Source organism: Pleurotus ostreatus (genome assembly GCF_014466165.1).
Source record: "Pleurotus ostreatus strain PC9 chromosome Unknown scaffold_4, whole genome shotgun sequence".
NCBI lineage: Eukaryota > Fungi > Basidiomycota > Agaricomycetes > Agaricales > Pleurotaceae > Pleurotus > Pleurotus ostreatus.
In genome coordinates this window covers 1,314,837-1,340,615 of record NW_023503159.1, presented here as the reverse complement: position 1 = coordinate 1,340,615, position 25,779 = coordinate 1,314,837, and the positions used below count along the sequence as shown (strand labels likewise).

At 50.2% G+C, this 25,779-nt stretch overlaps 8 protein-coding genes across 8 annotated transcripts; 3 read left to right on the top strand and 5 right to left on the bottom strand.

Moving 5' to 3' along the window:
* Positions 1-2,435: 2,435 nt before the first annotated feature.
* On the bottom strand, positions 2,436-4,560 carry PC9H_006267 (uncharacterized protein; the record flags this gene model as incomplete). The annotated part of the gene is made up of 15 exons (XM_036775818.1): positions 2,436-2,532; positions 2,588-2,606; positions 2,687-2,783; positions 3,002-3,242; positions 3,307-3,359; positions 3,422-3,568; positions 3,617-3,678; positions 3,734-3,870; positions 3,924-4,003; positions 4,061-4,130; positions 4,182-4,267; positions 4,319-4,349; positions 4,402-4,410; positions 4,465-4,475; positions 4,534-4,560. The coding sequence occupies 15 exons, from the start codon at positions 4,558-4,560 to the stop codon at positions 2,436-2,438; spliced, it is 1,167 nt and encodes a 388-aa protein (XP_036631837.1).
* Positions 4,561-4,899: 339 nt separating this feature from the next.
* Positions 4,900-6,834, bottom strand: PC9H_006266 (uncharacterized protein; the record flags this gene model as incomplete). The annotated part of the gene is made up of 10 exons (XM_036775817.1): positions 4,900-5,071; positions 5,123-5,141; positions 5,197-5,587; positions 5,645-5,791; positions 5,843-5,904; positions 5,960-6,096; positions 6,152-6,231; positions 6,293-6,334; positions 6,420-6,509; positions 6,811-6,834. 10 exons carry the CDS (start codon positions 6,832-6,834, stop codon positions 4,900-4,902), a joined length of 1,164 nt encoding a protein of 387 aa, XP_036631836.1.
* A 718-nt stretch (positions 6,835-7,552) lies between these two features.
* PC9H_006265 (uncharacterized protein) lies at positions 7,553-10,005 on the bottom strand (the record flags this gene model as incomplete). The annotated part of the gene is made up of 9 exons (XM_036775816.1): positions 7,553-7,804; positions 7,889-8,362; positions 8,414-8,671; positions 8,727-8,849; positions 8,895-8,994; positions 9,045-9,189; positions 9,239-9,428; positions 9,478-9,807; positions 9,865-10,005. 9 exons carry the CDS (start codon positions 10,003-10,005, stop codon positions 7,553-7,555), a joined length of 2,013 nt encoding a protein of 670 aa, XP_036631835.1.
* Positions 10,006-10,085: 80 nt separating this feature from the next.
* On the top strand, positions 10,086-11,541 carry SEN2 (tRNA splicing endonuclease subunit sen2; the record flags this gene model as incomplete). The annotated part of the gene is made up of 5 exons (XM_036775815.1): positions 10,086-10,428; positions 10,481-10,842; positions 10,911-11,155; positions 11,215-11,350; positions 11,401-11,541. The coding sequence occupies 5 exons, from the start codon at positions 10,086-10,088 to the stop codon at positions 11,539-11,541; spliced, it is 1,227 nt and encodes a 408-aa protein (XP_036631834.1).
* Positions 11,542-11,839: 298 nt separating this feature from the next.
* Positions 11,840-13,633, bottom strand: PC9H_006263 (uncharacterized protein; the record flags this gene model as incomplete). Its single annotated transcript, XM_036775814.1, has 10 exons — positions 11,840-12,056; positions 12,112-12,319; positions 12,374-12,503; positions 12,556-12,624; positions 12,671-12,805; positions 12,858-12,935; positions 12,992-13,256; positions 13,307-13,354; positions 13,411-13,551; positions 13,602-13,633. The coding sequence occupies 10 exons, from the start codon at positions 13,631-13,633 to the stop codon at positions 11,840-11,842; spliced, it is 1,323 nt and encodes a 440-aa protein (XP_036631833.1).
* Positions 13,634-14,340: 707 nt separating this feature from the next.
* On the top strand, positions 14,341-16,347 carry BFR2 (rRNA-processing protein bfr2; the record flags this gene model as incomplete). The annotated part of the gene is made up of 9 exons (XM_036775813.1): positions 14,341-14,347; positions 14,394-14,444; positions 14,496-14,592; positions 14,644-14,983; positions 15,036-15,110; positions 15,160-15,270; positions 15,324-15,457; positions 15,514-15,954; positions 16,095-16,347. 9 exons carry the CDS (start codon positions 14,341-14,343, stop codon positions 16,345-16,347), a joined length of 1,509 nt encoding a protein of 502 aa, XP_036631832.1.
* Positions 16,348-17,092: 745 nt separating this feature from the next.
* PC9H_006261 (uncharacterized protein) lies at positions 17,093-20,250 on the bottom strand (the record flags this gene model as incomplete). The annotated part of the gene is made up of 9 exons (XM_036775812.1): positions 17,093-17,131; positions 17,189-17,219; positions 17,274-17,581; positions 17,635-17,816; positions 17,866-18,023; positions 18,076-19,288; positions 19,350-19,779; positions 19,835-19,943; positions 19,997-20,250. The coding sequence occupies 9 exons, from the start codon at positions 20,248-20,250 to the stop codon at positions 17,093-17,095; spliced, it is 2,724 nt and encodes a 907-aa protein (XP_036631831.1).
* Positions 20,251-20,613: 363 nt separating this feature from the next.
* Positions 20,614-24,236, top strand: PC9H_006260 (uncharacterized protein; the record flags this gene model as incomplete). The annotated part of the gene is made up of 7 exons (XM_036775811.1): positions 20,614-20,918; positions 20,971-21,168; positions 21,386-21,682; positions 21,739-22,086; positions 23,186-23,244; positions 23,724-23,805; positions 24,194-24,236. 7 exons carry the CDS (start codon positions 20,614-20,616, stop codon positions 24,234-24,236), a joined length of 1,332 nt encoding a protein of 443 aa, XP_036631830.1.
* Positions 24,237-25,779: the final 1,543 nt, after the last annotated feature.

The following is a 25,779-nucleotide window of genomic DNA, read 5'->3' as shown; positions in this document are numbered from 1 at the left end:
CCTAGATGTGCGCGAATGCTAGGAGGTACACACCTTGGGCATTGCGACTGGGCCAGCAGTCACCATCGCGGCCAGCGCGAGTACGGAGGTGAATGAGAGAGAGAATTGCATTGCTGTGAAGAGGGGAGCTTTGGGGTATGGGTCTAAAGAGGGTGTGTGTTGCTGAGAATTGGCAGCTCATTGCTCGTCTTTTATACCAAGCTCGGCCTTAATTTCAGCACCAAATTGGCCTTGCGATTAGTTATGTTCCTTGAATCCATCATGCGTTAGACAACATCTTAATGCGGTGAATAACTGATGACTTGAGTTTCATCTCGCCCGTCTTGATATTGATTTGTTGTTGTTCGCTACACTCCTCATCATGATTAACACTGCGGTCTTCGGACGCTGTTCTCATGATTTTATCATCCACCCTCGACACTGGGGCTGCTGTTGGTATTAACATACATACATGCCTCCAAGATATGAGCCACGAATAAACTGAATTTCACGCAGCTAAGACGACCACTGTCTTGCGAAGTACACTGCCCCTGTCATCTCCTATCAAGCTCATATCACTTCACATTTAATCCTGTTCAACGCTCACTTCTGTTGCCCCAAAAGATGTGAGAGGTTCGTGACTGGCGAAACAGACAGACGGCGTACAAACACGGCGAGACTCAGCGCTGATGTGGCGTGGTCCGTTCCCTGAACGCCTTTGTATGGAAGACATTGTGGTGAGGACTAAGTTACGTCTGATGACCAATAGTCCTTGCCAAACATTGAGGTAACAGTGCACCGAGGACATTGGGTGACGAGAAGCTAGCGCCCAACCGATCCATCCCAAATCAGGTGAAAAGATGATGCCCAGGGAGGGTAAAATTCCCAATATCCCAAATTGCTTGCGACTAGATGCTTCCAGCGTCAGTTTCCTTTTTACTTGCATAGGTTTGATGGTTACGCCAAGCTCTGTGACCTTCACCATTGTTCAACAATGATTAGTAGAACGTTATTTCATGTAAAACTACTTGGAGGTAAGTAGCCAATGATGCGTGTGCCAGTGTGGACACTGTCGGTTGACAGGATTGAGAAGGAGAATATAGATGAGTGCGACTGAGTTCTGTACAGAAGTACATAGCCTATACGGCCCTTTCTCATGCTACAAAATCTAATTTAAAATCATCATGTTTGGGTAGACTGGCCCAGAAAACAGTTGTGTATTTCGCAAGACAGTGGTCGTCTTAGCTGCTTGAAACTCACTTGGAGGCATATATGTATGTTGATACCAACAGCAGCCCCAGTGTCGAGGGTGAACGATGAAATCATGAGAACAGCGTCCGAAGACCGCAGTGTTAATCATGATGAGGAGTGTAGCGAACAACAACAAATCAATATCAAGACGGGCGAGATGAAACTCAGGTCATCAGTTTTTCACCGCATTAAAGTGTTGTCTAACGCATGATGGATTCAAGGAACATAACTAATCGCAAGGCCAATTTGGTGCTGAAATTAAGGCCGAGCTTGGTATAAAAGACGAGCAATGAGCTGCCAATTCTCAGCAACACACACCCTCTTTAGACCCATACCCCAAAGCTCCCCTCTTCACAGCAATGCAATTCTCTCTCTCATTCACCTCCGTACTCGCGCTGGCCGCGATGGTGACTGCTGGCCCAGTCGCAATGCCCAAGGTGTGTACCTCCTAGCATTCGCGCAGATTTAGGAGACTCATTCATATGTCACAGGACACCGATGTGAACTCTAGGGTACTCAGAAACCAAGTATTCGAAAGCCATATACTCACCTGGCTACTATACAGAGTCCCGGTGTTACATCCTCGGTTATCAGCGAAGCAGAGCTTGACCACTGGCTCCAAACGACGAATGCCAACCTGACCTTCACAGGCCAGTCAGGCAAGAACCCCCTGCGACGCGATGGCCAAGTGAGAGTCGTCCATTGCACTAACCGCCAGGGGCCGGTCTGTGGTGGCAACTGCGACGTGTTCGAGGGGACCAACACCTGCATTGAGGCATCTGGTACCAACTGCATCATGGCAACGGCGAATGTCGCGTTCTGCGACAAAGGCGGCTGCGGGGGGAGTTGCAACTTCATAGACTCGTGTGGGACGAGGCTGGATAACAACTTCTGTGCGACGCCCGGCACGAAGTCCATCCTCGTGCCTTTCATATAGATGGTGTTGACGCTAGTGACCTTGTCATAATTAATTTGTTGGTGCATCCATTTTGGGAAGAGTCAGTGACATATTATCATGACTCGATTTCTTCAGACCTCCTTTGACTTTAACGTCCGTCAGGAATAGGAATATGGGAAAGAATATCGAACCTTGAAGTCAATAATATAAGGACGCGTGTACGTATCTGGCTAGTGGGGGTTGTATTATTGTACAATCTGAGGACACAGGTGCAAGAGGTGAATTAGGCTAACGACTGATCGATGATCTATTGCGATCTAATTTCCGCAAATGCCTCCTTCAGGGCCTCGATGACGGTCGAGACATCCTGTCGTTGAGCATCGACCGCAGTAACGCCCATATGCCTACGGAACATCATTAGCAGACGAACAAACGTTTAAGCACAACCACGGTACGCACCCCAAACGGAAATACTTGTCTAGAGGGATCATGGCAGGTGTACGTCAGTAACTCTGCGTATGGCATGATGGAAGAGTAGATGGGCAGATGTCTACGTACCCTTGATGTTTGCGTGGAGCCCGCCAGCGGCCACCACACCTTTCTTCGCAAGTCGCGGCAATAGATCGGAGGCACCGACACCATCAGGGTAATACAGCTATAAAAATGCAAAGGAACGCGGTCAGACACCAATCTCGTTGTGAACATGGGAAGCGAAGCAAGCCTTGCGGCAACAAAAATAGCAACGGGAAGGAAAGGCACACGGAGGTGAGGAAGCACGGAAGGGAGAAGGAAGGGATCAAAGAAGGGTGGGGAAAGACGCGTAACGAAGCGCGTGGTGGTGTGGTCATGGGTGCGGTGGGGATATGGACGTACCGCTGTCATGCCGTTCGCAGCGTACGCGGGATCCAACGGAACTTGCTTCAAGCCTAGTTCCGCGGCAGCGTCTTTGACCTGGTTGCTTACTTGTCTATGGATCTTGAAGCGATCAGGAAGAGATGGAGATGATTTGGTGATACTTGTTAGCGAGGCGTGGTACGCGTAGATGAGGTTCACGGGTGGAGTAGCGAAGTAGGCTGCTGCGCCGGACTCGTAAGCCTTCATTATTGGTAGCCATCTGGTTGCTTAGGTTAGTAAAGGGCCGATGGCAATAAGCAAGGGAAGAAAATGGTTTTACTCACTTCTTCCAGCTAGCGTAATACGAGCTGACGGGCGTCTTGCGCGTTTCGAAAGCCTGAAGGGCAATCACTGTTGTGAGGACTCGACATCGCGCAGAACGTCAAGGTGACGACTGACTTTAATTGCCTTCTGGCTAGCGGCCAAGATACTGAGGCCAGGGGGTGTTCCAAGACCCTTTTGACTGGCCGTGAGCACTACATCGATGCCCCACGCGTCCATCTGTATTTCTTCGCTAGCAACGGAGCAGACGGCATCCATAACCACCTGTCACGGTTGAAAATACCAGCGACATGGTATAAAATACAATCTTACCAGTGTATCTGGAGAGACCTTACGCACTACCTCTGCGATAGATTTGGCATCAGAGAGTACGGCTACATCGAAGGTGAGTTATACAACAGGGTCGCAGTCCAGCTTAGGGGACCGTACCAGTCGAGGTGTCCACGTGGGTGAAGGTCAAGATCTTGTATTTCTTGCTCTGAAGCGCCTTCTCGACCTCTGACAGGCTGACAGCAGAACCAATCTCTGCTTTGAGTTGGTCGACGTTGGCCCCATATGTTGTCAGACTGTGAATCAGAGTAATGTAGGCGAGGGTGAGAGGTGAAGGAGATGTTCATACCACTCTTCGAAGCTATCTCCGAAATATCCTGTATGGAGAACCAACGCGTTTTCTCCCGCCTCAACGAGATTGGCAGCAACCTGTCAGGCGGTCAACGACCCAATATCTTTTCTTGCTTAATGGGGAACATGTCATACCTGGTCCCAACCCAATGTCCCAGACCCCGCGATCAAGAACGGCTGGGCGTCCTTGCTGAAGAGCACCTCTCTGTCTCGAGTATTAGGACCGCTGCGAAGATTTTGAGGACTCTGAATTCACCTAGTCATCCGTATACAGTCGCCGAACACTGGGATGAATTCAGCGGAGACATGGGACATGGACGGGTGCGCGTTCGCCCATAGGACCTTCGTCGTTCGTCAGTACATCCATCCCAATATATGAACCATAGACCGTACATCGTCCGTCACTTCAATGGGTCCCGGAATCCTACGGCAGCACAATAAGATCTGAAGGCGTTATGGGCGTCCGCGACACTTACACGAGCAATCTAGTGGCCCATCAGCATCACATTCCCGTCTCCAAAAACGCAAAAGGAACTCACTTATGTGGCGCCTTGTAGCCAAGTTGGTCAGCCCTGATCCCGCGATAGGCAAAATTCGGAGAGACGCACTTGTTTGAACTCCTGACGGGACGACATTGTGCGTGATAGCCTGAACTTGTTTGCGGGGAAGTGTAAACTGGAACGGAGAAGAGAAGAAGAGAAGTGAGGGCGATAGATAATGGATTGTGCAATCATATCCGATCCCAGCAGGCGTCCATGTGAATCTAATCAGAGATTTTCGAGAGCCTGTAGTCAGCTGTAGTCCCTCTCTATGTCCTCCGTGCCGACATGGGTTAACCCTGCGAGACCCCTGAGTCTTTTCGGGATTCCGTGCATCCAGCACAACACCAACGGGATCGGCACTCCGGGTATGTTGAAGCCCATAAGGTCATCGGATATGCAAATTTCTCAAGTACACATGTTCTATATACCAGTCTATGATCTATCGGAAGAACTAGCCAGCGACCGCGGTGCACCAGTCTCAACAGCGCTGAATGAACCCGTAATGCCTTTGGCGGCTCTCGCTTCCTCGACAGAGGCCTTCAGCGAACGCGCTATGGCGTCGATGTCCCCACGCTGGGGGTCTACAGCAGATGCACCCATATGTCTGGAAATTGGATGTTAGCATCGAACCGAACGAGTGGAGCGGTCAACGCACCCAATACGGAAGTATTTATCTGCCAGGTAATATATGGTTAGCGGCTGCGTCTTATCAAGCTGCTCAATTCTAACCTTTGATGTTCTTGTGCAGGCCGCCTGCGACGACGACCCCTTTCTCGGCCAGGCGGGGCAGAATGTCCGACGCGCCCATACCCTCCGGATAATAAACGGCAGTCATCCCGTTCGCAGCATGGGCGGAGTCACTAGGAACTTGCTTCAAGCCCAACTGACTCGCAATAGCCTTGACTCGTGCGCTGACCTGGCGGTGGATCCTTATCCGTTCCTCAAACGCCGGGGACGATCTGGTGATTTGACGCAACGACGCGTGGTACGCGTAGATGAGGTTAACGGGGGGTGTAGCAAAGTAAGCAGGCGTCCCGGTCTCGTACGCCCTCATGACAGGTAGCCACTTCTTCCAGCTCGCGTAATACGACGTGGGAGGTGTTTTCCGGGTCTCGAACACCTTAAATGAAGCTTGAAGTCAATCTACTTCAGTAGCACACAAAAGCGATTGACGTACCTTCATGGCCTTGGGACTTGCAACAAGAATACTCAGACCAGGTGGTGCACCAAGACCTTTCTGGCTGGCTGTCATTATCACATCTATGTCCCAGTCGTCCATCCTTATTTCTTCGCTAGCAACGGAGCACACTCCATCCAAAATGACCTGTTACATCGTCAATCACTCGGGTCCCCAGGGTTCCAAGACGCGACATACCAAAGTCTCTGGCGATATACTTCGCACTGTCGCAGCAATGCCTCGCGCATCAGACAACACACCTTCGAATGACCACCACTCAGCACCCTTACAGCGATTTCCGTCAAAAGGACTTACCAGTAGACGTGTCTACATGGGTAAATGTGACTGCTTTATACGTCTTTCGCCTCAACGCGGCGGCTAGCGCTGCCAAATCAACAGAGGCTCCAATGTCGGCTCTCAGCTCATCGACGTGGGCGCCATACGTCTCAAGACTGGAGGGCGAGAACCTCAGCTTGTAAACTCATATCAAGGACGTGGAAGGCTCACCACTCCCTGAAGCTATCGCCGAAGTACCCGCTGTGCAAGACGAGGACACTTTCACCGGGCTCGACCAAGTTCGCGGAGACCTATTATACGTACGAAACAGTCAGCGCATGTTGACGCCTCCAAGCATCCCCGACAACCAACCTGATCCCAACCGAGTGTTCCAGACCCAGCAATCAGGAAGACCTGTCCATACTTAGTGTACAGAATCTCTCTGCGAGCGTTGTCGGTACTTTTCCTGATGCTGATTGATGAGGGGGGAGGTGGGCACGCACCGAGTCATACAGATGCTCGATCCGAAGACCTGAATAAACTCTGGGGATGTGTGTCCGACGGGGGGACGTGCATTGGCTTCGAGAACCTATACCATCGTACGGATGTTAGATTGAAACTCGCTCATTGGGCCCTGGTTGAACAATCTAGCAGATCCTACCTCATTTGTGACTTCAATCGGGCCAGGAATACTATCGAATCGATTAATTCAGCACCGTCGTCTGTTGTCATGCACGTCTTAATGAAAGGGCTTACGCAAGGATCCTGGGGGTGCGTTAGTATACCATAAAGGGATGTTTGGAGTAAGCGAACTCACTTGTGTGGCGCCTGAAAAGTATCACACCAGTCGTCAGCTCGGCGACTAAAATAATGGGTCACGACCTACTAACCTGTTTGAAATCTGAAGGAGCCATAATGAACTGCTTTTACTGAACAGGGGACTGAGAGAATAGAAGGAAAAGGGAAACGAAAAGGATTGCTGTGCTGTGCTGTCATATTGAGTGCCACATATTTATCGACACGCTGGAAAATGATCAACCCCACGGGGAAATCCAACATTTCTAATAATTAGCCTAACCTGAGTGCTGGTTCTGAACGCCATTCCACGAATAAAGCGAACGTTTCCCTCATGCACACATTTTCAACACTCCGGAAAGAAAGCACGAAATCAATAGCCGCGAGAGCCGTGGCCAGTTTCGCTTAGCAACGAACGAATTGCATTCTTGCAAAGCGTTTGGATTTCAAACCTCAGTCAGGTTTCCCCGCTTGCGGCGGTAAGGTGCTAAATATAGACGCAAAGTTCCTTCCTTGCGAGCAATCCTGGCAAAAGGCTTGCGATTGTCCAGGGTATCGTATAATGATGAGCCCTGTACTATGGGCGCATGGTCCATAATAGCATCGGGAATTTTTTGCACCGTTGGGTGTGGCCCCAGCTTCCATGATACTAAACATACTCGAGGGAAAGTCTATTCGTGATGTTGGGGTGCATAGCCCCCAATTAACCAAGCAAACGGAACCTGCAACGGCCCAACTCGCCGGTATATAATTAGCATTATAGAATAAGCACCTAGACCTCGAACTACTCCAACCCGCGTCCGCTGCCATCTGCTCTCGCCGAACGTCATGCCCTCATCATCGAGTAGCGGGCTTGGAGGCATCGGTTTCGAGCACGCCATTCGTCTGTCCCCCTCCGCCAACCATGCCAACCACCGTCTTCTGCAGCTCGTTCCATTCCCCATCCCTTGGGATAGCCATGTCGCCGATGTCATAGACATACAAGCGACCATCGCTTCCTCCGAGAGCCACTCGGCGTCCCTCCTTTCCGTCCCATTTCATCTTGTTTATGGCTCTTCCGGAGCCCACCGGAGTAGACACGACAGGTACCTAACGTATAAAAGATGATCGTTACCACCCATCCCATACCACGCAATTGCAAAATAGCCGTAAAAAGGAAGACTCTAGGCGCACCTCCGTATCCACATTCAAATTCCAAAGATCAAACTTGCCAGAACCATCAACCATGCCGAAGAGCGCTGGATGTTCCGGATGCCATTTGACATCGTAAACGTAGTCATCAGCTTCGTCGAATGAATATATCGGCGATATGCTATGCGGGGTGTTTGATGACTTCGCAAGCGACTTCGCCCTCCACAGCTTCACCGTCCAGTCCACGGAACACGTCAGGAACAAGTCGGAGAAGTCAATTGGGCCTGTGAGAGGGTGGAAGTGCAGCCCCATGACTGGGCCTGAGTGCCCCTTGTAGACGTCGTATTGATTTAAGCCTGCTTTCGACCCCGCCCGGTCGTAGCGGTGCGCTTGATATACGTTGCCTTCTTCCGTTCCAACCCAGAACGTCGTCGTTTCGTTGTCGGGGAAATCCATTGTAGTAATCGCAACTTCCCCTGTCTTGCTGTGTCCTGCATGTACTAGCTCCAACGTCTCCTAGAGGTCTCTCGTCAGCAAAGCGCTTATTTACCATCAATGTTCACTAACTTGGGGTTGCGCAAGCATATCGACTAGCCAACTACAAACCATGCCATCTGTGCTGCTGCTGATCAAATTATGGGCGTTCTGCGTTCCAACCATTTGCATGGCGTATACAGGATGCGTATGACCAGCGGCAGACAGTGGGGTCTTGAGCACAGGCAGGTGCTTTGATCGGGTATCCCAAAGCAATATTTGGCCTGAGTACGTGCCTCCGAAGACGAGATTCGCGTGGAATGGCGAGAATGTAACAGACAGAACATCAGACTATGCCTGCCGTTAGATTGGCAAATAGCTCATCCAAAGAATCTGAGCAACTGACTTGTGAGTGGAAGACAAACTCAGGTCGTTCTAACATGTGCAAGTTCCATACGGCGACGATACCGTCCGGTTCGTTGAGAGCGGCAGGGTTCTTGTTATAAGACGCTACGCTGAGTTCAGGATACTAAGGACATGTTAGAGCTGTAATGCAACAGACATGAAAGCCCACCTTAGGTGACCAATCCACGTCGGTTATGGAACGATTCTTGACGTATCGCTCGTCCCAGAACTCACAAACGCGTTTGACCCGACGGCCCTCTGAGTCGTCACTAAGAAGGAAGGTGAGGTGATAATATTCAAACCAAGCGAACACACCCACCCGCCGGACTCCGTGTCGACAGTATAATCGCGGATGTAGTCGTAGTTATCGTTCAAGGCTCGCTGTAGGATCTTGGAGGAGTGTTCCACAAATTCGAGGAATTCAGGTAGCACTAGTATAGTGGCTCGCTCCTCCTCAGTCAACTCTAGTTATACAATTAGCACTGGACGAGAGAGTAGCATGGAGATACGTACCTTTGATCTCCTCCTCTATTTCCTTCTCAAGCTGGATGGATTCCGCCTCGATGTCGTTCTCCAGAGCAAGTCGCTCAGCTTCAGCATCGCGCTCGCGCTGTATCCGCTCCTGATCTTCCTCCGCTTCCTCAGTCAAAGTGCCCATCTCTACCCCCGCGGTTTGCACCTCTTTGTTATACACGACGCGTTCCTACGCACTTCAAGAACTCGATTTTTTGTCGTTAGCAGAAATCACTTACCCGCTGGGGTAGCTCGAATAGTTCTCGACTGACATCAATGAGGTCAGGCTGTATCCTGGGTGTCATGACTCTGTCGATAACATGGTCTGTGCCTGCATTTGCCGTAGGTGGCAACGATAGCCCGAGACCAATAAAGTCGCTCTGCCTACTTGCCCTCCCCGAACCAGAATTGGAGAGCGCAGATGGTCCTAGATTCGCTGTTTGCCCTAACGACGGTGTACCAGGAACAGACAGAGGAGTAAGGTCGCCACTGTCTGCGCCTTTGCTCGGAACCAACTGCGAGATCAAGTCATTGATATCCTTCGTAGATGGTGGCGGCCCAGAGGAGCTCTATGTCGATGTCCGTTAAAGGGACTCCGTAAACGAGGCAGCTACTAAGTTGCTTACAGCTTCTGAAGGAGGCCGTTGTTTATCGCGTAGTCTGTCACGTCTCTGTCGCCGTAGTTCCTCTAGCTTCTGCTTCTTTGCTTCGATTTCTAACCGACGCTGTGATATTTTGCTTGACGGTGGGCTGGGTGGAACGTCCATGTGGTAGAGCGCGTCGAAGTTTCAAGCCAATAAGCGCCCATCCTATCATCTTTCTCCATTGCACTTTACAGAGTCATCCTATGTCCCTCATCGGACAGAAAAATAAGAGGGGCGGCTTCAAAGGGGGCGCACGACGAAATGAAAACAACAGAATATACGTCAATCCCCTTCCCCTTGTGTTCACGGATCCCCCTCGAAGTCGGACGAAATCGATATTAAGCCTATTAGGCATATCTCTTGCCTCGCTCGAGAACCCCCACTGCGAGGGCATCCTCGATGTAGCGACAAATTCAGTGTGGCTTACGAACACGGCGCACTCTATGGTACTGTGGCGGAGAGGCTTCTTTGGAAAGGGTAATTTATCTCGCAGCGAACCTAGTTGGCTCGCTAGACAAATAAATATCCGTCGCACTGGGGGGAATCGTACGTTTGCCTGTTACTCAATAGCTCGCATTATAACTAACAAATAACTCAGAAATGACCTCGGAGGAGTTGACTGCTAAACGGCGCGCCGAACGACAGCAGTTCAAGCAAGATCGGGCCAAAGCGATTCAAGCTGCCTTCGCCGAGGCTGAGGTCGCTTTTGAGACCGAAGGGCGTGTCGTCAAAGTCGCACTCTCGGGTCCCTCAATCCCCTCTGCTGCAACATGGAAACCAAGCGAATCAGCAAAGCCACCCAGCATCCCCGATCAATCTACTACATCACAGGATGCGGATCATCCTGTAGATGAGGAAGAACCCCCGCTCGAAGACATGGAACATCTCCAACTAACCTTCGCGGAGGCTTGGTTCCTACTCTGGACGATGGACTGTCTGACTATTCTGGATGCTCAAACGGTAGCTTACGAGTCTCTGTTCTCCAAATTCAGATGCATAATAATAATATCATCGCTTTGGCCCCGTAGCTCGAACCAATGAGTATCCAGCAAATCTGGTCCACTTTCCAGTCTATCCACCTCAACCCTATGCTACTTCTCGATCCCAAGTCTCAACCATCCCCGAAATTGCAACTACACTTTGACAACCCGTTCCTAATTCATTACGTGGCGTACCACCACTATCGCTCACTGGGTTGGGTCGTCAAAGGTGGAATTAAGTTCTGCGTAGACTACCTGTTGTACAAACGCGGACCCGTGTTCTCTCATGCAGAGTGCGCCCATTCATTCATACTCCCCCTCACCGTCGGCCTTTCTGATGTGCATTCACTAGATTCGCCATCGTCCTTTGCCCAGTATACGAAGACGAAGACGATAAAACGACGTCCCCCTTCGAGCTCCAAAATACTTCGCCATTCTCATGGTCATGGCTGAGTACCATTAACCGGGTCAATGCAACGCTACAAAAGGTGAGTATCTCACCTTTTATCACACCATTCCCGTCCTCACCAAAGCACAGACGCTGATTTTGACGTACATTACAATCCCTGCCAAGTCCCGAATATCACCAGACGTCTTGTCGTCTCCAGCGTGCCTCTCCTACTATTCCGTCCGAGAGGTCGTGATACGACGGTTCATACCTGCCAGAATGAGAGACTAACGGGCTCTAACGGGGGGAGTTCCAAAAGAGTACAATAGTGTATCATTAATGATGGTATAATACAGTGTGCTGGCCTATAATTTTACCCAACTAAGTCGCATAGATACTCCGTCCACCCGTGCGTTGTAAGTCGTACTAACCATCTGTTATAGGCCTGAGCAAAATGAGTAGCCCGGGATGATGTCGACCATCGTGCCGACAAGGACTGGTGAATGGAAACGAAGTGGGAGGGAGAAGATCGACAGACTAGACGATACGTCTTCAAAGCGATAGCGAAAGCACAATGCTTGCGGGCAATCTATATTGCCCCTTTGATCCCGACTTTCCTGTACTTGCTTTCGAACGCTTGGCATAGCTGAGGATGCGAGGGTCTGCAATCGAGGACTTTCTGGTCATCTGGGCTATTAGGGTTGCTAAAGAAGGCAGCGGAGTGTTCGGCAAGAAAATTGCGAGCTCCATCGATCGTCTCAAACGCCAATTCATCCGTGATGAACTGCAAAGACAAAGTACGGTACCTGCCGATGGACGACCATTCAGTGTCGTCACAAGCAACGAGGAGTTGAGACGCACGATTTTGTCATCATCATCAAGGCCTTCACTCTCTCGCGATCAATGAAATGGTCCATAATATATGCGCCCATGTTCTCCGCATTCAGATACAGTTGAAAGAGAGAATGATAGTTGCCCATGGAAAGCGCTCGCTGGACTTGCAAGGCATGTCGTACAGCCTTGTCTGCTTTCTGTTTGGGCGTTAGCTGACCTACATATAGATTCAATTCTACAGCCAAGTGTCAGTCATACGATAGGCCGAAGTTGTCCGATGGAAATTTACCTGTCATGTTGAGTCCGTGGAGGAGCATCAAGATACGGTATGCTGTGAACTCTTCCACTTTGCCGGGTATGCCAAGTTCATAGAGGGTTTTCAAAGTTGCTTGGCATGCATTGTATTCTACCATGTCGTTCTGTGTGTGACAGATCTTCAGGACAAGTATTCCACAGAATTTCAACACGTACGCTTTCCAAGGCCATGCGTGCATGAATCTCATACACTTCGACTGTGAACTGGTTTTTAATCCGTTGGACCTGTGCGAGTTTCAGTTGGGGTTGCGACATGAAGAACAGTACGAACTGTGAGATCCTGGCGCAGACTCTTGAATTGGTTACATATCCAGGCATACGACACTTTTTCGCGCCATTTCTTCTTGAGCTCTAGCAGCGTCTGTTGCAATACTGGATAAGGACGAATGGATTCAGGTTTAGGTTCCTAAAGAAACTATGTGAGCGGACATGAACGCTAGGCCTGTCTCAGAGCTTACACTTGTCAGGCGTAGGTAATTCTTGAAAAGCTCCGTCGATGTGCCGACAATCGTGAATTTGTCCCAATTCGGAACATTCTGACGTTGGAACAGCAGTGAATTCGCCATCTACTCAGCATAAGGATTGAACTCACAGGATCGACTTCGGGATCGTCCACATTCATGTAGAGTGAGGCAGATCGAGAAGCTCCATTATTGGATAAATGAGAATGGTGAGAATTTGTTTGAAGAGATGTCTGACCGCCGTTTGCTAACGACTTCTGTCTTTCAATTGTATGCTCTCGAGAGAACCGCATGGCCCTCCGGTTGAGTGCTTCCGTATCGTGATATTCTGGTGCTGAGGCGGCCTTCTGGGCATGCTTCTTCGCTTTCTTAGATAGCGGCGATGCTCCTTCACCACTATTAGCGGGGTTAGCCAGGGTATTAAGATAATATATGAGGTGGCCCGCCTCTTCCGCTTGAGATTGATAATATTGGGTGGAGGAGCCGGCTGAAGACTAGGATCCGGTCAGGCTATCATGCATCATGGATAAACATTGGTGAGGGGAAACACCTTTTTAGTTGTATAGCCGCCCAGTCCGTCGTCCACAATGTCCGCGAGGCAAAATGTTCTGCAATTACCTGTCTTAGTTCGGTTTGTGCTTCGTTCCTATTTGTATCGGTCATTTGCCCTAGACATTTCGCAACCCATTCCCTGGATAAAAGCAATCTAAGAAGTTCTCCTGCAGCGGGGAAGAAGCGTACTTGAGCTGAGGCGGCCAAGATTCTGAAGACATAGTGGGAGTTGGGAGTTGGGAGTTGAGGTGGAGGTGCGGTGATGGAAGCTGCGAGGCCAGCGTTGCTCCAATTCGACCAGCGAGCGCTTAAGTGACTAGGGGCAAAGGGTAATGCTAGGGGTCGTTGCTTGAAGTATGCTTGACGTGGTGCATGAACTTACAGAAGGACGGGTGCCGCCTCTTGAGAAACAGCATACTAATACAGCTAATCTGATGATGGTGCGTGGCTATATGTGATATATAATTCTGTACTTTAAGTTCTGCGGCTAGGTTCATACTTCGCGGAGTAGTTTGCGAAGAGGCTTGGTGTTGGTATAAAAAAAGGTTTACAACGATGGTGTATATGGGGAGATTTATGGAGCCATAGAGTCAATGTAGGCGATGATACCGTAGTGCATGAACTATATCAGTACGGAGCTTTGCCCATTGGGTGCTCTGGGCCACTGTTACCTGAGAATACCGGATAATCGGGAAATTACAATTCGTGCGATAGCACTTAGAAAAATTCCCTGTGTAGTGAGAGCGATAGATGGAACGATTTCGATGCTGAGCAGGTCTTCTCAATGCGGACTGAGGTGTCGAGAGCGCTGTCAGACTAAGCGCCCCGCCCCAATCCTCATTTAGCGAAGGGGCGCATTTCCCACAATCACGTTTTCTTCCTAAATTTCCTGGACTTAAGTGAGACCCGGACACCTTGACTTTCCGTTATGACCAGTAAGTGAATGTGCTTCGTGGAATGATAGTATTTAATTTTCAACAGGACTTTCGTTGGCCCAGCAACTCGCCCAGCTAGATGATACAGCTCCTGTGGGTACGAGACTGCATACTTGACCACCCCGCATATATCTTCACAAAGCAACAGATTTTGATCCTGAAGACATCCAACATGGCTTAGATCCTGAGGATGCAGAAGAACAAGCCGACGGATCTGCTGCGCGGGAACACTACATTGAAGTAGGGTGAGTAACGTTGTTATTGCCGTCGAAATTGCCTTACATGCATATCGTTAGGGCAAGTTCTCTGCGCAAGTTGCACGACAGCATATCGGACCCTAAATACGACGGAATACGAACGTCGCGTAAACAACTTCTACAGGGCAGCGAAGATGAAGCGATGAGCGATGAGGAGTCAGAGGGTGACGAGGATGCTGCCGGCCCTGGAGACAGCGGGGGAGAAGACGATGATATGCGGTCTGAAAGCGAAGCAACATCAGTTGACGATGAAGAAAAGGAAGATTTGACAACGAAGCCGCACGCCGGATATGATCAGGAGAATATTAACATTCCAACCACGCTACAAAAAACAAGGGAAGATGATAGGCGGAAGGGGAAGGCCATCACTCGTCAGATTGTATGTCAGGACGTACGTTCAATGCATAATCCTCGCCCTTAACGATCAACAGGCTGTATGGGACTCCTTGCTCGATGCTCGCATACGTCTACAAAAGGTTGCCACCTCCTCCAACAAGCTACCAACAGTGAGCACGAAGGCTGCTGTACCTTCATTGTCTTGACATAATGATTTAGCCCGCTGATATGGTCGAAGTCATTCACGAAGATGATCAAGTCAGGACTTCGCTTCTTGGGATGCTCAATGAAGCCGCTTTGCTCTCTGAGGAACTGTTTCAGTTTCAATCGGTACATTCTGCCTCCCATGCGACTCTTATTATTTCTGAATTTTTGACCGTTAGGCCTTGATATCAAGTAATACTGACGTACAGATACCGCCACGCAAACGACGAAAAGTGGAAGCGTTAGGAACAACAGCAGACTTTGACGCTTGGCTTAAAGAGGCTACCACCGATGCAGTTGCTTCTGAATCTGCGTACGTGCCTTTGTCCAACCATATCTTTCAGCTCAGTTGCTGATAAACGCCCTAAGCGTTCACCCTTATGAGATACAAACACTAGCTAAATGGTCGTCAAAGATACAGGCAGTTGCGCCATCCGCACTCCTTCCATCGAACCGCAATGCCTTCTCTAAGAACCGGCAAAATCTGAAATCCGTAGTCCAACTGATCGACGAAACCCTGACTACTGATAGGAATAAACTCCTTGCCCGCACACAAGTTCGAAGAAGTAAAGGCGCGCGCCTCGGGACCGCCAACACCGAGCGCCAGGTACCAGAGCAGGGTGAAGAAGACGGGGAAACAATTGATAGAGAGTTGTTTGATGATAACGACTTCTATCAGCAGCTTCTTCGCGATATTATTGATGCGCGAGGTGACAATGCGGCGGGCGCAGATGACTGGATATCTATTCAGAAACAAAAGAAATCTAAAAAGAAGGTGGACACAAAAGCCAGCAAAGGCCGCAAACTAAGGTCTGTCGCCAGCGCTTATGTCTTTGTTTCATTCCTGTTGTTGACTTTGACATTGTCTTTTTTGTGCCGATGTTGTCTCCCTTTCCCTTCAATGACGCCTATCGACATGTGCGTTGCAATCTGGCGCCAAAACGAAACAGGTTTGACGTTCACGAAAAACTACAAAACTTCATGGTCCCTGTGCCTGTGGCAGGTTCTTGGCACGAAGAACAAATCGACGAGCTGTTTGCGTCGCTACTCGGTAAAGGGTTCGAGCAGGATGTTCACGCCTCCGGCGACGACGCCATGGGTGATGGTCTGGATTCTGCCATTGCCGACACGGGGGCTGGGAAAGAGCTTCAGGAACAAGCTGACGCTTCCCTGCGAGGGGGATCATTTCGAGTATTTGGATGAGATAGACGTTGCACGATGGCGATGTGAGAAGCGTCCCCTAACGTATATGTTTATGTCATGTTTTGTGCTTGATTGATTGCTGTGTGAAGGGTTCGTTGGGCGACGAACATATGGAACGGGTGAAAGAAGTCGAAGAACCTAGACTGACGTGACCTATCTTTGGGAGTTCCACGTACATTTCAGAAGCTTAATTGGATATGCAGGAACGGCAAAGGGGTAAATACATACTAGGAAGTAAAGCCAGGACATCCGTCCACTTACGGAAGTAGGGAAGAGCCGACTGTCCATACCAACAAGAGAACCAACGGTAAAACGATTGTGTATAAGTCTATGGTATCTAACTCAGTTGAATTGAGTTGGTACTATGCAGGAGAAGACAGCACGTATATAGGAAACCACTATGGAACTAGAACCTTTGTGGGGTATGGTTTAGGATAATATACTCCTCCCTCAGACCGTAGGAAGAGGGGAAGGAAAGATGAGGGGTTTGTGTAGGTGTGCAACAAAGTATATACAGGGAATCAGAGTCCAGGTCATAAAGGATTTTACGTCGTCGTAAAAGAAGTCATGAGGAACTTTGATTGTTGCCGTTAGCGGGGAATGGAATAGGCAGCAGGAGGATAAGAAGTACGGGAGTGTATACACGCCAAAAGCCCGAGAAATCAATAAAAGATGCGTAAAAGACATAGTAACGACATGAAGAACAAGTCCGATTGTCCAAGAGACAGAAACCATTTGAAACAAATTAATACGAGAAGATCATGAGCCACGGATTGAGTACAATCTACAGGTGTCATGCATCAGTCACTCGTCGGTATCGACGACGGGAAAATCAACGTACCGGGTACAAAACATGACATGCAACACTCAGGCTATTCGCATCAATCAGTCTCCTATTTGGGCGCTTAACAAGGAATCGAACTTACGCCAAGGGGAGAATCACAGCCCACGCCTCGCCAGTAACTTGCCACTCCGCCGGCACCAAATTCGTCGACAAGATCACCATCCCCGCGATGATGCACGTACACAGCGTCAGCACAAACCAGAACCGCTTCAGGATCTTCGGCACCTCCTCGAAGAAGTTCGACCGCTCCACCTCCTTCTTCGTCGCCCCCCACGTGATGTTGATTGAGAACAGGTGCGACAAGATCGCAATCGACAGATGCACAGACAGCCCCCCGAAGAAGATGAAGAAGAACGGCAACCACTTGATGTTCTCGAACAGCGATTCCAGCTGTCATGCCGTCTGTCAGCTCATTACATGGATACGACGACGACTCGACTCACAATGCTTCGGTTTCCAAGACGGTATTCCATGATCGTGAACGAGATGTTGCCTGCACCCAGGAACAGAACAAAGCACGCAAGCCACAGCTCGAACCCGCGCATGTAGAAGTTGTCGATGTGGAACTGCATCCCCAGCAGGATGTAGTTCAGCACGCCCATGCTCAGCGCAGACGCGATGCCGTCTAAAGAACAATCAGCACAGGAAGAGAGTGCGAACGGTGGATGACCAACAGTAGCTGAACATGTACGCTAGCATCGAGATCTTGTAGTGGATCGGAGCGCTCGACCACAAGAACCGCCGGATCTGCGGTGCAAACGGTCCTTTCCACGGCCACGTATAGATGGGGTTGAGCAGCAGTTCGTTACACCCGTACGAATATTTCGTCCATCTACGGATGGGGGTATATCAGCAATAGTTCGTTCCAACGGCACACGACCCACCTGTTCAACTCGTCATCTGCACTGAGACTGACGCCCTCTTTGAATCCCTTGTTGCTGTATGTCGCCCACCGCACGATGTATCCACGCAGCTGTACCCGCATGGCCATGTCAAAGTCTTCAGATACGTGCTCTTCACTCCAGTACTTCCTCTGGCCGTCCTTGTCGACGAACGCGGCCTCCTTCATTGCCGACCAGCGCAGGAATGCGTTGTGACCGACGAACGGAGCGATCTCGCCGTTGGCACACGCCATGGTGATCGACTTGTTGACGCGGCGAGTAAAGTAGGCGATGGCGTTCTCGAAGTAGTGGTTGGCGACTTGCATCGCGTCGGATTCATGCTGAATAATGGCGACTTCCTGGGAGATTGCGAGCTCACGAGCAGCGTCGCGAAGGCAGTCTTCGGGAACCTGGGTGTCGGAGTCGACTAGAAGGATGATTTCGCCCAGACGGAGAGAACGTCCACCGGCAGCCCATGCCTGACCGTTAGTCTCAGCACAGGCACGCTGTAGAGCCTTCTCTTCAAGATCTGGATCATAGGTGAAAGCAAATTGGTCGTCGAAGGGATTGGTCGTGCCAGTAGCGGGTGTAGCGGTGCCGCCGGCAGTAGGAAGAGGGGGTGGTGAGCTGGCGCGTGCTTCTTCCAAAAGCATTTCCTTAATGATCTCCTCCATGCGCTCAGCGATCTTCAAGCAGAAGTTCATGTTGCTAGCTTTCTTAAATCGACCTGCGCGCTTAAATCCGTCCTTCTCGTTTGAGTGTCCAGGACGTGAGACCCAACCGATACGATGCTTGGCATAGAAAGCTTGCCGAAGGATGCGATCTTCGTCAGAGAGAAGCTGCATACCATCGTCGCAGATGAAGATTGACGAAGTTCCGCCTTGCCTTGCGTATGTTACCATGGCTTTCTGAAGGGAGTAGACGGAGGGGGCAATCGTCTCGTTGAGCGACTCCTTGTAGACGGGCATCTGAATGGTAACATGGGGTAGAGCGTGACTGTCTGGGTTGTTTGGATCGATACGAGGAGGAGGGGGTGGGATGGCTGAGTAGTATCGCGAGTTCTCGTGGCATTGCGCGACAGGTCCGATGACTTGGGATATTGACCCAATGAGGGTGATACAAAAGAACAGCGACACGAAGAAGAACAGCGGCGCAGTAACGAGGAGTGCGAATCGTGTCGCATCCTTGTCAAGTGTATATTCAGCCAACAGTGTACCTTGGGGTCGAATGTGGGTCAGCGGCCGTTGAAAAGCACTAGTAGATGGGAATTTACTCACGAACACCGGTTCCGACGAAGAAAAAGGCTAAACCGACGGCAAGGCCATCGTATATTGGGCCGTATACACGGAGAGGACGAAGATCGCGCTTCGGGTCAATCTGCTCGTCGGCCATACCCTTCTCGGCAAGGTTTCCGTCGCTCTTCTCATTGAGGTCAAGCGGGGGAATGCCGCCTATGGAAGAGGAGGCTGCGAGGGATGGGGTATGAGAATGCCCGGCTACAACGGGCGTGCCGGGAGCCCCAGGTGTCGGGGGCAAGCCAACAGGTCCAATCCTTGGAGAAGATGACATAGACGGGGCCAGACTAGAGGGGCGCGTAGACGAGTGTCGACCCCACACCAGAGCGAGTAGACGTTGCTCAAACTCCTTGGCCGAGTCAATAATATCATCTGTTCGGTCTGACCAGACGACGAGGGCACGTTCGTCTCTCTACAGGGCAAGATTGAGAACGATTCCCCCGGAATAGAGTGTGAGGGTAACGCACCACGAACGCTGCACCTTGTCCCTTCTCGACATGCGGGAGCTCCGCAACGGTGTCGATGACCTGGATCCGAAATTCGGCGTCGATGAAGAGAGAATTTTGGTTCGGTCGGCTACCGTTGGAAATCAGCCGACTAGAATCCTGCTACGGGACAATGAGGCTTACAGAGTGAGCACCGCCGCTTGCACGGTGGCACTTCGCAGCTTGATCGCTACTTCCGGGTTGAGGCCAATAACAGCGGTCTCGAAAGCGGCGAGAGACGGGTCATTGTAGGGGAAAGTGCGAAAGGTGCTCGCGGCCTGGTCTATCCTAAGGGATACGCCAGTCGAGTGCGAGCCATTAAAGAAGGAGTAAGTCTGCGTCTGTGTGTATATGTGCTGAAGGATCGCGTCGTATGCATCTAGAGGAACGTCCGCCATGAGAAAATGAGAGAAGAGAAATGAGGGGACAGGAAGTGACTGTTAGCACGATTCCCAAGGTGTTAAAGCGAGAGACGGGATGATGGCGGCAGTGTGGGTGTCACACACACGAGGAGAAGGATTTCTTATCATCACGTCGAAAGTTCATCGGCGATTTCCACGGATTTGGTTCGAATTCGTTTGAACTCACCGTCGACTCACCTGCAAACCACTTGATCGATTTAATCTAGGCACTTGAGATCGGTGATCAGATCGAGATCGGGAAGTCGATCGTCTCTCACGCCCGGTTGCCATTAAGGTCCTTTCCGTGCGTTGCAGCGAGTAATCCTTCTTTTCGAATTCACCCCCCCTCCGACCTCAGAGATGGCAACTACGGGGGAGTCCTTTACTCGCAATTCTTCGATGACCGGGATATCGTCACTCAGCGCACCCTCCTCGTCTGCTCGTCCCCAATCGATGGGAGTTTACCGACGGCGCATACAGCAGTCAAATCTGCTGAATACCTCGTCTCTCGTCGCGGAATCAGAAGAGGCTCGCGCAAAGCACCGCAAGGACCCTTGGCAGCGTGCTAGTTACTGGATCACCATATTTTGTGCTTCCCTAGGCATCGTCGGCAGTGTACTTCTCTGCTACTTTGATCTGAAGGCGTTGCCAGATGTTGGAAATCTGTAGGTCACCTCCCCCAGCGTCTCGTCAGCCAAAGGATTGAATCATTACCAGTTGCTTGATCCTGGATGACAATTTCGACGCCCTTGACACCTCAGTCTGGCAACGCGAAGTCCAGGTAGGAGGCTTCGGAAACAACGAGTTTGATTGGACCACCGCCGATAGCGAGAATGCATTCACGGACAACGGCGTGCTGTACATAGTACCGACGCTCACGGAAGACAAGCTCGGCCGCGATGCTGTCTTTGATGGGTGAGTCAATAATCTACCATCAGACTTCTGCCGCGCCTCGCCCATCTGTTTCGGATGTCATATCTTTTTTGCATCCATCCGGCTCAGTTCGAGAGGTGGAGCAACAGAGGCTTCGTGGTGACGAGATTCGTGCATCATTACAGCATGTCTATTCGTCTAGACATTCTATTCTATTATTGTCTTGTACTCACACCCCTTGTTATCCCCTATCGTCTAGATACAATCTCACACTCCCCGACTGTACTGCTGCCAACTTCACGTCGTGCACCATTACTTCCAACGCCTCTACAGGCGCTGTTCTACCCCCAGTCCGCTCGGCACGACTCACAACCAAGCTATCCCGCAATATTCAATTCGGTCGCGTTGAAATTCGGGCGCGTATGCCAAGAGGAGACTGGTTATGGCCCGCTCTATGGATGATGCCGGTTAACGAAACCTACGGACCGTGGCCAGCGAGCGGTGAAATTGATATCATTGAGGCCCGAGGCAATTCTCCAGAAGATTACTCATTCCAGTACGCACCTGGTTCTTACTCATCATCTATTGGCTTCCATGCTTACAGAACAACAGACCCCGCAACTACGTCTCCTCTGCCCTCAACTGGGGACCCCTCGTTACTCTGAATCGCTTCTTTAAGACTCGTGGCTATGCTTTCGAGCGTCACGCCTCGTACGACAAGGACTTTCACACTTTCGTCTTGGAATGGACGCAGGACTTCATGTGGGTTTACGTCGACTCGCGAATCACTCGCACCCTAGATTTGCGATTCAACTACCCCTTCTTTGAGAGGGGTGAGTTCCCCAAGACTATCATCAACGGCACCGAGGAAATCGTTTTGAAGAACCCATGGGAAGGACGAGGCAACGCAGCTCCGTTCGATCATCCATTCTATTTGATTATGAATGTTGCTGTCGGAGGGTGAGTGTTTTCATTATGCTTTATGACTCTTCTTGCCTTCTCGTCTCCGTGATGTCGTTATGCAGTGTGGTTTCAATTTTGGACCGCGTGCAGATCTTGCTCGCGTACCTGCCTCGTTCCTTCGCGTATCTTCTTCTCCAGCTGTTCCGCCGTTCCATCAATATCCTGCGCTTGCCTTCTCGTCTCGAGACCAGCCATATCGCCATATACGTCTGCTATTCGCTTCATTCGGCTTCTCGACAGGGAAGTGGCTTCATGACGCAGTGCTGGAGCCGATATTCGGATTTTCCTGCATCATCTGTGCTTGTTCGTTATCGCCCCGCTTCCATTTTTCACTCGTCTTTCCGTCCCCTACTCTTTCCCTGCTTCGAAAGCCTTTGTTTCAGTGCCCATTCAGCGTTATCTCCTTCACCCTTCGTACGTGCGACAATGTCCGGATGCCACGTTCACACGTTCTTCCGACTTTCTCTTGGCCTCCCTATGACGGACTCTCGGTCCGATCCTTTCCGAGCACCTTCTTGGATGTGCCAACTTCCTATGCATTTATCTCTTACCGGTCATCGAGCAATTGCTTGATGCTGTGCTGGTCTGCACAGAAGGAGGCGTAAAGAGTTGACATAATTCTTCCATGGACGTATGCAGGGGTTTGCAGGGTCCTTTGTCGTCCTCGAGTCCTCGACCCTTGCGTGGGCCCTGCATCTTTTGTGCTTCCGCTGAAGGGCTTACCTCCATTTTGGAGATATGTGCACCCGGCGCTTGCACACTTAACCGTTCCAATCGCTGTGCTCTTATCGTTTGCGGCCATATCTCTTTGAGCGCCGGCCTGCCACTGCTTATCATTTTTGCTTCCGTGCTTGTTTTATATTTTGTGGCGTTGACTCTTCACAAGTCGAGGCTGTTGCACGCCTTCACCCGGTCTGTGTTGATCATCTTTGTAATGGTGGCCTTTACCACCGTATTTGCGTTACCTCCGCCGGAGGTACGGCTGATGATATCCTCATTGTCTCCGTTGTACCTTCCTTGACAGTCTTTCTATTCTGATTCTTGTGGTTGCAATGGCTCACCTGATTTGCTATGCTGACTTCATTTCCTTTGATAGAACTAATGGATGGTTCCCCGACGGAGTTGGTAACAAACCATGGTTGGATCAGTCAACTAGTGAGTGCATCTCTACTATACTGGGTTTAGCTTGCATCCTCTCCTCCATCGCTGGCGTCATACAACGATTTTGTGGTAAAACTTTATGTGATTGGCAGCTATTCATGGCTTCGGGACGTACTGACCCTCGATCAATTTATTCTCACTATTCTTATGTTCTCTCTCCAACTTGCTTCTGCACCCCACTTCCACGCGCTTTTCGCCCCTCGCACTCTCATACTGACCGATCTTTGCGCGGTCGTGTTTGTGTGCTGTCGTGTCGTCCCTCCATTCAGTCATGATGATCATCTACTCTCGGCTTGATTCCCTTTACCATGCCGTTTCCCTTTTAAGACCGCAAGTCTCTCACTCCGGTCCCATTACGCCTTGGCGGTCCATTTGCCTGGTCTGCTGACTCGCGCCTTCTCTCCGTTGTGCTGTCTCCGTTTCCCATGCTTTTATTTTTGTTAGTGTGCTCACTATCCTTTCCGCGCTTTTAGATGCCATGAAGGATTTCGCCAATGCGAAGGATAAATGGTTCCCAACCTGGCCAACAGATGTCAGGGAACGTGCATTAGCTGTGTAAGTCTTCGATTCGGCATCGTCTTCTGACTCTGTTCTATCTTGTTCTCGGTCTTTCCTCACCTTCGCTTTCGGCGCTGTTGTTCCCACCGTCTTCGTCCGGTCCGTGCTTTTGTGCGAGTGCCCTTCTTTCGCGACGTTACTTCAGCTTGACAGCTCACCTCCTTATCTGCGATATGAATTGTTCATGTTTCTCCTTGGTCCTCTGCAATGGGGTCTTGTTCTTCTTTCGCCTGTTGATTTGCATCATGTTGTGAAGAACTTCCGTTTCATCCCCGGGCTCATTTTCTCCTGTTCCCTCTAACTCAGGCTTTCGCCTCCATTCGATCTGTTCATCCTCTCCGGTCTTGTGGCGTTGATTGTGACGTACTCACGCTTTGATTTACAGGGATTACGTGAAAATGTGGCAGAAGTGCGACGCACCAGCATAGATGGCCGGCCGACTTGCCGGGCGCACGAGCTCACTAACACCCCCACCCTCGTGCCAACCCCAAAGCTATCAGCCGAACCACCTTTTCTTCAGCCACTTGTTTCTGATCCCCCCTGTCCGCGTTCGATACCCGTAGAGCATTTCTATCCCAGACATATATGACAGACCGACTCATTACCACTACGTTCTGATGGTGGCGCGGTATGGTCGGATATTCTAGGGACCGTATGCAATTTTCTTACTTTAGCTTGTTTGAGCATTATTTGGTGACATTGGCGTTGACGCGGGGGGGCACTGATGCCTTCCGCCATGTATATTTTCGGACTTTGTGTTACTCTTGTGCTTGCTGTGCTCTTTTTCGGTACTTATGTCTGGGCCTGGTCATAATTGAACAATATACTTAGATACCACGATGTCACAATATCCGCGCTTGATAACTGGGACACCTTGTGTTGTCCCTCGGCCTGGACTGGACGATCGCTCAAGGAAACCCGACTACGAGGATTCATCATGTTGTCCACAGGGTTGTCCACATGTTGACCCATGCGTAGCTATCGTACCGCTTGTCTTCACTCTTGTATTTCTTCTTACCTCTCTCCTTTGCAACGCTGTTCCCTGCTGCTCCACGTTGATCAACAGAGATCGGAAAGGACTCTTGGAAATTACCGATTGTTGATTATCGGGGATCTCGATCACAAATACGAGATGATTACCTCCGACCTCCGACGTCTTGTTTGTTCGCCGGAGACATACTACTCAATTTGGAAGTATCGTCGGTGACCGCCGCCAGCACAACTGGCTCAATTGGTATGTCAATCGAAGAAATTGTGTTGACTTGATAAGTAATGTTGGGCAAATGCGTGTGGTGACTTTGTTTCTCAATCCTTCATTCACTGCGAGTTCTAAGTCTTGAGTTTGTGTTTAGAGCGATCTTATTCCAAGTCTTATTTGCTTTGTTCTATGATTATTCAATCACCAGTGACACGGAGTCTGCAGTGACTTACTTCTATCTCAAAGTCGTTTTCAATTGTAGACCAACGTATCCTAGGGAACGCTCATGTCATTCCGCTCGTTACTCCTTACTGGTGTCTGCGTAGTCCCATGCGTTTGTGCTGGCTCTGGATCAGCCGCCTAGTACTACTTGTCACCGAATAGCATTGTATTCACCAATCAGTGCGACTTCCTCATCAAGGCTTGATCAAGGCACTGTCATTTTACATACCCAATATGCAAGAAGAAATTTGCCTATTGATTATGTCGACGGTGTCCCGGCAGAGGGTACATGCGAGTTTGCCAAGCGAGCAACGACCCTATTACCACATTCCGCGTTCCATACGTCTCGGGCATGAAGTGCCTTGAACACTATAAAGATTTCATACGTCCAAGACCTGTGCTTGTCCTCCATGGTACCAAGCGTATAATTTTCGTTACCTATTCGTTACCTATCAGAGAACTTGATGTCCTTGTCCTCACCCAAGCCGTCTTTTTTCTGCCAGAACGGTGGGGACAAGCTCAGTGCTTAAAAGCGACCAAAAACCCACTTC